The sequence below is a fragment of the Ixodes scapularis genome, unplaced genomic scaffold, assembly GCF_016920785.2.
Source record: "Ixodes scapularis isolate PalLabHiFi unplaced genomic scaffold, ASM1692078v2 PGA_scaffold1__304_contigs__length_218370807, whole genome shotgun sequence".
NCBI classification, from domain to species: Eukaryota; Metazoa; Arthropoda; class Arachnida; order Ixodida; family Ixodidae; genus Ixodes; species Ixodes scapularis.
In genome coordinates this window covers 25072263-25082672 of record NW_024609846.1, presented here as the reverse complement: position 1 = coordinate 25082672, position 10410 = coordinate 25072263, and the positions used below count along the sequence as shown (strand labels likewise).

Below are 10410 nucleotides of genomic sequence, written 5' to 3'. Positions count from 1 at the left end.
GCGGAGGCGCGTTGACGCTCATATTGTTTCCAATAGTACCATACTGTGGATTAGCTGTTCTACCAGTCACAGTGCAAGCTGTCTGTTTCATTCGTCTTGTCCTCTTTGCCGGCACGTTAGATTTCGCGGCGACGGCCAATCATGTATTACGCTGCAGGCCTAGGCACATTGTATGAACTATCTACGTGTACGCCATGAAGGTTCCCGAATCAATAAAAGCACGTAGGGCATACGACCGTATACTGTCAGAAGTGAGAGTATGCTGGCGAGCTGGTTAGTGAACGTCTTAGACTGAACCCTAAGCATTGCACATTTCTAAGCATGAGTAATCACATATTCTTTGTTTACAACTCAGCATAATGCCATTACAGGGTGAAAGGTGGCATAACTTCCACACAGCTGAGTGCCAGAGGCAGTGAAAATGCAGAAGCCCGAATGCTGGCTGTCTCCTTGGAACACATTCTATGCAACAAAAATATGTAAAACAAGAATGCTGAGTTTCTAATGTTGATTCTTTCAAATTTATTTCAGTTCCACCGCCAAAGTATGTGTTAAGGCAAGCTGCTTTAGAAGCCAGAAGAAGAATTCAAGGCCGTACCAAGTTTCTTGTGGCATCCTCTACAGTGGACTTGTGTGCAATGCAAGCTGCGAATGCGCCGCTGGAACTAGTGGTGTGTGTAATCACTCACTAGCCCTTCTGAAACTTCTGGCTCTACTGCGAGCTAAGGACTATGCTGAAGCTCCGCCTGTTGTTGCCTGTACTGAGCTGCCCCAGCAGTGGCGCCGCCCACGGGGAGAGGCAGTTGCATCGACAAGCCTACAGTCTGTTGACTGGAGAAGTGTTCGAGAAGATGGCAGTGACGTACCCATCTCTTCAAAACTTTACGATGCGCGAAGAAAACCGTTGGACCAGAATGAGACAATGCTGTCCATTCGGAAACTTGGTGTGGATCGTTGTTCAAGTGATGTCACGCCCTTTGCCAAGCGCCTTCGACAAGCCACTGCGGACTCGGTCGAAACGAGGTTTGGCCTGGCTCCTGTTGGTAGTCCCCTATCGTACCAGCACTCACTCGTTCCATTTGGATATGAGACATATATCAGCCCGGAACTGAGCCTCGTACAAAGGAGGACCACTGCACTGCCTTCTGACCCGGCATTCTTCGAGTCCGGCGTGGCCTGGGATACTTTCGGGCACAACCTTCCCTTGCAACAGGACCTGCTTCTCAAGGTACCATTATTGTTAAGCGCAGTTCAGTTACAGCACAATACTTAGATTGTCTTGGTGATCTCAGCAAGCTTAGTCGAGGAGAGACTGAAGAAATAATCCACTTCTATCTGTAAAAATCACTGCTACATACAAGTATCGGGCACTGTGGTGTTGGCTGCAAGTATGCCCGTTTCACACTTGTGCCAGTATGCTTGTGTAGAGTATGTAAAAATGACTCCTAATATTGATTCATGTCCCCTGTAAGGCTTCACTGCTTCTCACAACTTACGAAGGCTGCTATTTTTGCAGTCTCTGCTGGTGACTTCGACCCAAGCCACAGTTTTGGAGAAAAACACACGGCAGCAGTCGAAGAGTCCGCTATGGAGGGCAGCCCGACGGAACAGGCTGACAGCATCATCCTTCCGGAAAGTTGCAACACGCGAGAGCTGGTCTTTAAAAGGCCTCAACAACCTGACATCAACCAAGGACATCTCGCACGTCCGTGCGGTCAGGTAATTTGTATATTCCCAGCTAGAGAACAAGCAGTGTTCCACCCGATAATGTCAATATTATGCTGTCCCTAGCCGCCGACGTGTATGCTGGGTATCGACAGTGCAAGGTTCTGGTTTCAGTTTCTTTTGTTGGCGCTACCTTCGTCAATTTATTGATTTGATTTGCTGTACTGTAGGGAACAGAGGCATTACAGAGGAGAATGGTGAGAAAAAGAAACTTGTACAAGAGCTAAACAGTAGAAAGTGTCTGGTTACCAACACTTGCACAAAAAGGACCACAGTCAGTGCACAGTCAACAGATGCAAGTTACTGATTCTAGTAATTTCATATACTTTGAGGTGACGGACACACACAATGTGTCAGAGCTCCAGAATGAAATGCCCACTTTGTGACTATGATCCAGGCCTGCAATGTAGATGTCTGATCCATACGTGCGATGACTGTGACTGGTTAGTTGGCGTGACTAAAGTCGCCTGGAATGCACGAGGATCTGTTAAGTGTTCATATATAGCGGAGTCCTATTTTGATGCTTTTGTGACAACTGGTTCGTGACACGTACATAGAATTGAAAGAATAAAACACGTAGGACAAGCACGAGACAACCACATTCTTTCATGGTTGTCCCGTGCTTGTCCGTCGTGTTTTATTCTTTCAATTTTACGTATTCATGTTCAACCCGCTCGCCTTTACCAGACCAGTGGTTTGTGACACCTACGCATTTATCTTTTTTCCCAATAGACACGGTATCAAGTACGAGCCAGCGGCTGTGCAACGTTACGAGAGTGCCTTGCGGGTCTTGGGACATGATATCCAGACATCGCACTGCGGCATTGTTGTTCAACCTGACTGCCCCTGGCTCGGAGCGTCTCCTGACAGGACGACATGGGACCCGACCGAAGCAACTGCTCATGGGGTTGTCGAGGTGAAATGTCCTTATACATTGAAGGATGGAGGCCTCGAGACTGCGGTAGACTTTTACATGGTGAAGGATACTTCAGGGGTGTACCGCTTGAACCGGGAACATAGGTATTACTACCAGATTCTGGGTCAGATGGCGCTTTCTGGCCTGCTGTGGGGGGATTTCGTTGTTTATTCCCACAAGTTTTTGATTGTTGAGAGAATTTATTTTTCTCAAGAGAAGTGGCTAGAATGTAAAACTACACTAGACAAGTTTTACTTCTCTGTTTTGCTGCCATACCTGTCCGAAAGTCGCACATAATTGTTTACTGATCCGACTTGTGGCCTGAATGTTTTCATTGAACATTGTCCTATTAATATGACATTTCATGCTGCACTCATTTGTGTACTCTTGTATTTTAGTGTCAATTAATATATATGTTCAAATGGCTGTCTTATAATATTGCAGTCAAAATTCACAAAAAAAGTAGAAACTTTCAAATTAAGGCCATCTTCTTTAGGACGTGTGAAGCAATCTGGTTGTGAAGCTTGTATGATGTGGAACTTAATTGTTGCTGAACACTTGCAGATGTCAACAAGATTTATGAGAGGGCTTCTTTTTTGTTATCAAAAGATAAATGTACACATCACGCAAGAAAGGTGAAGTCTAGTGAAATGAAATAGACGGAACAAGGGGGCAAGTGGGAATCATGTTGAATGCAACATATGTGCAAGAATGCAATGTCTTTTCTATGTAAATGAGCATAAGTCTGGTCAACAGAGTTATCTACGCACGCCTTTTTTGCGTCGACTTTTAACAATTTTGACTGTTGCGTCTGTTCTGCTTTCAATGACTGTGATGTTTTTGAAAATGGGATGACATTTGTGAACTATACGCCCCTGTCGTGGATCGAAGCGATCAGTCGTTCTTGTGCATCCTTTCATTTTCACTCAAACTTGTTTGCCCGATGTAAACCACTCCAGAGGTCAGTGAAACCATGTAAACCATGGCAACTGCACAATCACTTATTCTTATGTTTCATGTGACATTTGCTCTTATCCTTACCCTTTTCTGCGACTATAGTGCAGTGGCAGGTTTCCAATAAATGTTTAGCTGAGAGTTCAGCACTTGTGTCTATGTCACTAACAAACTGCCCTTGTTTGGAAAAGGAGTATCAACTTTATAGCAAATGAAACAAATAAAATTGTCAGTTACCAGGGTTAGTGCTCTAAAAGGGGTTCTAGGTCATAAATACAATTTTCCTTCTGCGAGGTTCTCAAAACGGATAAGGATGGGGGGCTTGACGCTTGCAGTTTGTTTTGTTTAAGGGGCCGATGTGGTACACAGCAGGCCACCAACTGCAGCCGCTTTATCCTTCAGGGCCGGCTTGCTCGAAGCAGCATCTCGGTTGAGACTGCTCTAGGGAAGCGTGGGAAGACTGGGGTGCCCAGAGGCCGAGATTCGAATAAAGGTCGAACGCTATCATTAAAAGGATTTTCTTTGCGCATTCTTAACAGAGACACTTCTTTGTGCAAAGCTCCAGTAGTCGACATCAGCACCACATGCAGTCTGCTTTTTCTTGCCTCAACACCTTTGATTGAAAACAGCCTTGGGAACAGGTTAAGAATGAACCAGAAGCTCAACACGTGCGCTCGTTACCCCTTGTAGTGTTTCAGCTGCACGCTTGAAATTGACGCAACACAGTGCCAAGGTAGAACGCTCGCACTGGAGGCAGAGGCTCTGGCACATGCTTAGCCTGTGCCTGTCTATAGAAAATTGCACCAGGGTGTTCTGAGCTACGTCCACATTCAAAATTACGAGCTGATATGAGGGTAACAAGTATGGCTAAGCTTACTTACTGAGCATGAAAAAATTGATTACCTGTTCTCCTTGTCTTTCAGATTTAAAATCTTGGTCTAAATACCAGTGTAGTGAAATGCACATATACAGCGCTCTAACCTAGGCGGTAACATATGCTCGACACTAGGCTTAATAACTAAAATGTGAAAAGCTACATTCTTGTATTCACACTCACTCTGCTGTGCTGTGTTCCAGAGTTGATACAAGTTGTTTGTAAAACACGTACAAACAAGTTGAAGGAAAGCTTTATTATCTGGCATAACTGCCAATGTCCTTAAACACATATGCACAAGTGATGCAAAAGAAACGCAGCTAATCTACGTCCCTGCTTCCATCTTCATGCTGGCGTAACAGGGGGCTCTGAAGGTTCGTCAGAATTGTACAGATGGTCCATATCTCACTTGCTACTGGGCCGAGTGAGAGAGGGATGGCTCGATCAAAAATATGGAAGCTCTTGATTCGCTGTATTCTCCTTTCAACGTGTATACGCAGTGATGCAATCTTCTCAGTTTCCTTAACTTGGCTCTCTGTGAATGCCCCCTGGCCAAGGAACGGGGGGATATTGAGCCTTACATTGATGTCGCCCAGGAGCTCAGAAATCAGAAATCCCTTATCAGCCATTACCGAGTCATTCTCATCGAAGGGGAGTGCCAGGGATCCGCTCTGCCGTACGCATTCTTTGTCTGACATTGACCCCAGAAAGAGCTGCGACACGAATGTCACAGTTCCATCTGGGGATATCCCGACAAGTCCCTTAAAGGTGTTTGACGACTTGTATGTCGAAAAACTTGCAGACTGAAGTACGAGGCTGGTGGGAACTTGGCACTTGACCTCCGTTGCATCGAGGATCACCCTTGTTGTTCGGTACTGCTCTGTAAAAGCAGGTGGCATATCCTCGTCCACTTGCTGCCGTGTCGCCCACAGGGGAAGTCGTGACAGGTGCTGATAGAGATAGCTAATCCATGTGATGCAGAGTCGTGACACTGTAGAGGTCGAAATCATAAATCTGAACGCCAAGTCCTTCTCGAGGAGGCCTAGCCGAAGGCGAACCAATATTAGGAACAGTTCGTCGTGAGGGTGCAAGCTTCGTGGCCGCCCTAGTTTACTACCCAGAGAGTAGGAGGTTGACCACATTTTGATGTTTTCCCCATTGATTCCAGGATTCACATACCGTAGTAGGTCAAGGTAGGCATCGTAGTTTGGCAGTCCTGTATGGAACTGCACATCCTTAGGGCTGTCCTTAAAACATTCTATAGAAAACTTCCGGCTCAGTTTCTCTTCCATTTTCTTGTTTGATTCTTCTAGAAGTTCAATGTGCCTTGTCAACTTTACGACTTCAATTTTGGCTTCGGCAAGATCTTTTTGAACCTCCTGAAGATCAGACGCAAGCTTGCTCACATGTACAGCTTGTTTGGCAATTTGCCCTTGAACTGTGGCTACCAGCACGGATATCTCTGGATCTGGTGGGGGCTCGCTTCCAGAAGCTGTTGTGCTGTCGTTCTCGTCATGTGCGAGAGCAGCTCTCATGTCGACGGGGCTGCGGTTGTTCACTGGTTGAGCGTTGTGCCTCTGAAGTTTTCTTCTTGGCACTTTCTGAGCTGAGAATCTGAATGTGCTGGGCACAATCCCTTCCTTTAAAAATTTCCTGCCATTCACGTAGCCTGGAAAGAAGTCTCCGTCCCTGAAGTGTTTAGAACACACTTTTGTCGACTGGGTCACCATAAAATGCTTTCCCTCATCTCTCCTTATTGCAGTAATCCACCTCTTGAACTGCTCCTTATCCTTTGGAAAGCCGAAGTAGGCAACCTGCGAGTGAAATAATGTGAGACATTACCTTGTATCACTGTTCTACTTGTCACAAAAACCAAGCTGCTGAAAGTGCTTAATAAAGTCGTGTTTCCCATCCTGCCTGTGCGTATGTTTGAATTACTTTAGTGTTATATAATGGCACACACACATGACTTGTGTGTAACTGTGGCATGCAGTGTCATATAGTTGTGACCGAGGGGGCTCTATGCTAGGAGTCTCTTCTAGTCTTCAAGCGGTGTTTAAAACTATGAATGTGCACCTTACCAAAGAATGTTGTCCCCGGATAGAACAGATCATTTTAGTTTTTACCTTTAGGTGAGGATCCTGAAGCAAGCTACACACTGCTTACGCACCGTGAAGCATACCAACAATAAATTCAGGGGTGTGGCGTAACAAGCACGGGCGCGAGCAGTCCTAGCGTGAGTGCTTGTGCGGACAACGTATTTCGTGAAAACTACGCTCATGTTCATGCCTTCGATCGAACTTCGCACCACAAAACGTTGTCGCAAATCAACTCTGGGTGCTCGCCGAAGTTTTTCGAATACGCACTGTTCTGTTTGCCTTACGCAAGATCACTCGTGCAGTTCAAACATATTTCGAAACAATGTTCCGTGCACGCGAGTTATCCTGTCACGATTATCTTTTCGTTATGAATACTTGCGACTACGAAGCGCCGCACACGCGTCCAATTCTTTCGAAAGCGTTGACACAGACGACATCGAGCAGCGCAACTAAACGTGCAACGTAGGAAGATTGATCTTGATTTGTTGGGCCATTAGCGTCCTAGTCCTAGTGAAGCTCGTCTCCCCGTGCGCACGGATGAAGGCTGCCTCTTCCGCGCGGATCTGCCTCACCCAATTTATATTATACACAGTATTGTTGGCATGCAACTTCACAACAGTGACTTACCTTGTTTCCTTGTTCATCTTTCGGTGCTCTTTGGCTGCATAGGGGGACGCAGCAGTGAGTCGGCATCGCACCGATTAAGCACTAGCCGAACGGTACGAAAAACCGACGCCGTAGTAATGGCGGATTTTGTGTAGTTCGCGCGTTTGGCACCAGAGGCGCTTACTTTTGGGAAGCCCCTATTAGAGCGCAGCTCTTGAGGAGGGAGGGAAGGCGCGGAGGGTCACGTGACCTGGGGGCCAGGCCACGTGACCTGGGGGGTCACGTGACCTCGGGGGTCATTTGACCTTGAGGGTCACGTGACCTGGAGGGCCATGTGACCTGGGGGGTCACGAGACCTCGGGGGGGGGGGTCACGTGACCTGGGGCGGTCACGTGACCTTGCGGTTACGCCGACGCCGACGGCGACGCCAACGGCGACGCCGACGCCGCTCAAGCCGGAAACGGGCGCCTAAGAGCTGCGCTCTAAAAGGCTATTGCAGTAATTAGGCTTCAAAAATAAAATGTAAACACATACAACAATCGGTGATTGGTGCACACCAGACCAACTGTTTAGACAAAAACGTTACGGATCAGGAGGCTCAAAGAGTGACAGGTTTCCACTTCCGGCACCTTTCTCTACATCTTCAAAAGAGGACAACCGGAACTTGGTCTCCAGTGATGTCTTCAAGGTGCCGAAAACAACCCCGTTGGCCTGAACTTCGCATGACTGTATCACATCAGAGCGTAAACAATGGGATGCGCTTCCTGTACTTTGTCTGCACTCTATGGTTTGAACCCACCGAGGAAGTGTCGTGTCATTGTTATCGCGAAAAATTGTTAATCAACTAGAGAAAATTCAAAACAGAGCAGCAAGTTTTATAACAGGCAACTACAATTTTAGATCAAGTGTTAGCGATTTGAAAAGAGAATTGGCTTGAATCCCGTTGGCCCACAGAAGGCGTTTCATACGATTGAAATTCTATCATAGCATCTTTCATAACTACCCAAGCAGCACAGAGTTGGCCAATCATTGGCCAATGGCTGGCAATGGTCCTTGGCCAAGTGGCCAGACAGTGGCCAGAGACTGGCCGGTGACTGGCCTTTATCTGGCCATTGACCAATGGCCACTGGCCATCAGCCATCGGCTAAGCATTGGCCAATGAAAGGCCACTCTCTGGCCACTGGCCAAAAGACCATCGCCAGACATTGGCCATTGTTTGGCCGAAATTAGTGCTGCTCGGGTACCTTGGATTAAATAAGAAAAATACTATATGCTGCCTCCCCATTTTACATCAGGAAGGAGAGACCACTCAGAAACAGTAAGAGTACCAGTGGAGAACGGAAGTGTTTAGAACTCTTTCTTTCCTTCCACAACAAGCGACTGGAACTCGCTACCCGAAGAGTCAATAAACATAGCGTCTACATCCCTGTTCTTCAATAGAATATTAAATACTCACCTTTCATATAGTTTTAATGTCTTTTTTGCGTGTGCCTCTAATCAAGAACCATGTACTTATTGGAATTTTGTTCTGCGTGTTCATGTCATGTGCCTTTTGTTTTTGTACCTTTGCTCCTTTGTACTCGAACCCCCCCCCCCCCCCCTCGCTCTAATGCCTTCCTAGGCGCAGCGAGGTGCCTTCAATAAATACATAAATAAACAAAAAACACGGATGTACCTTAATATTCTGGCAAATGATTTGAGGTCTCTAGAACCTAAAAGAACTTAAGCAATGTCGAGCATTGCTTCCGACTACATATCCGGAAGTGTATGCACCTCACTTACCTAAAGCGCGAGACACCTAGAATGTATTCGCAGTGATATTCGTCACAGGACAATTGGTCACTTGGTCAATTGGTCCGAAGCCGGAAAGGGGGTGCCACGGGACGCGTGAGTGTAGAAGATGAAGTTTCGAAGACCTCTTTGTTGTGTGCTTACTTTTTTTTGTTTAGGGAGGATCGGTCGCTTTTATTTCTAGATTACATTTTGACCACTGTTTAGAAAGTTCACGATACTTCGCTGACTCGGAGACTCTTTGTTGCTGACATCCATTTCGTTTTTGTTTGCGGTCTGTTTTTTTTTTTTCTAATTAAAATAGTTTTTGGGGTGTATTCGGCTGCAAAGATTCAGTGTTCAATTTGGTTGCTTTTGTTATTTTTAATGTGTGTTATATCTTTATTTTCCGTCTGTGGCGCCTGCGTCAGGCACAATCGCAGAGGGAGGATAAACAATAAAATTTAAAAAAAAACCTTTCCGCATTTTCGGAAAAAAACAATTGCAGTAGGCAGAGCATTCCATTCCTTGGTGGTCCTAACAAAACAAAAACAAAAAAGAACTCTTTCCCCATTTCGTCCTAAAGTCCATTGATACTTCTTTTACAAGTAACAACAACCAATATAAATGACAAGGCACATTCCATTGGAACAAAATTGCGGCATTCAGTGCAAACCTCTGTTATGCGCCGCCATTCGCTTCCTAAAACCTACATCGTCACGCAGTCAGCGCTTCAAAGAATGTCGCTACTTGTAGGACGCTCTTATCTAGGGACTTTATTAAATAAATCAGAGTAAAGACGCAAGCGAGCTGGTGACGAATCACAACAGAAAAACCCAGAGACGAGGAACAGAAAAAACAAGAAGAACATCGTCTCAGAACCAGCGCAACAATGATTTCATTCGACACAGTCTTCCTTCTTCTCTTCGCATATCAGGAGCACAACCCCTGGTCATCGGGAAACACCACATTTGAAGGTTTCAAAGAGACACGATCACGACTGCAGTCTTAAGCGTTCCGTGAATACATGAACACTAGACCCGCAAAAACGGTGGTGACTCATCGTCCAAAACAAACCTTTGGTCCCAAGCAAAGATTTGGTACAATTTCGTGATAAAAAAAAAAAAAAAACTAAAGAAGAAAATGAGAAGAAATCACCCCTCTGGACAAAGAAAATAGACTAGAGAGACAAGAACGTCTGTGTCTCCTCATCCAAAGAGGGCCTACTAATACAATTTCCGGCGCTCGTAATTTGAATTGTACCTTTAGTAACCCCCTTAAATCGATATTTTTCTTTGCTACCAACAGCCGTCTCAGCACAACCTGGGTAGGAATTATTGCACTCACTGAGATGGTTTACAATTTCAGAATTGACCAAAGAGGAGTTAACCGCTCTTTTATGTTCTAAAAGCCAGTTGTTGAGGCATCGGCCGGTTTGACCTACCGTATTTACTCAAACAATAGCC

General features: G+C 45.8%; 2 protein-coding genes and 1 pseudogene across 2 annotated transcripts; 1 reads left to right on the top strand and 2 right to left on the bottom strand.

Annotated features, from left to right (window-relative positions):
• Positions 1 to 359: 359 nt before the first annotated feature.
• LOC120845981 lies at positions 360 to 2940 on the top strand. Its single transcript, XM_040217550.1, has 4 exons — positions 360 to 379; positions 532 to 544; positions 1517 to 1719; positions 2458 to 2940. The coding sequence occupies exons 1-4, from the start codon at positions 360 to 362 to the stop codon at positions 2936 to 2938; spliced, it is 717 nt and encodes a 238-aa protein (XP_040073484.1). The 3' UTR covers positions 2939 to 2940.
• Positions 2941 to 4777: 1837 nt separating this feature from the next.
• On the bottom strand, positions 4778 to 5611 carry LOC115325893. The gene has a single exon (XM_040217549.1). It carries the CDS (start codon positions 5609 to 5611, stop codon positions 4790 to 4792), a length of 822 nt encoding a protein of 273 aa, XP_040073483.1. The 3' UTR covers positions 4778 to 4789.
• On the bottom strand, positions 5492 to 6289 carry LOC120845977 (annotated as a pseudogene).
• Between the last annotated feature and the right edge of the window lie 4121 nt (positions 6290 to 10410).

Coding starts and splice junctions, on each gene's coding strand:
- LOC120845981 (XM_040217550.1), top strand. CDS start 360: ATGCCATTACAGGGTGAAAG. Junction 1,720..2,457: donor TCGCACGTCCGTGCGGTCAG/GTAATTTGTATA, acceptor TTTTCCCAATAG/ACACGGTATCAAGTACGAGC.
- LOC115325893 (XM_040217549.1), bottom strand. CDS start 5,611: ATGTGGTCAACCTCCTACTCTCTGGGTAGTAAACTAGGGCGGCCACGA.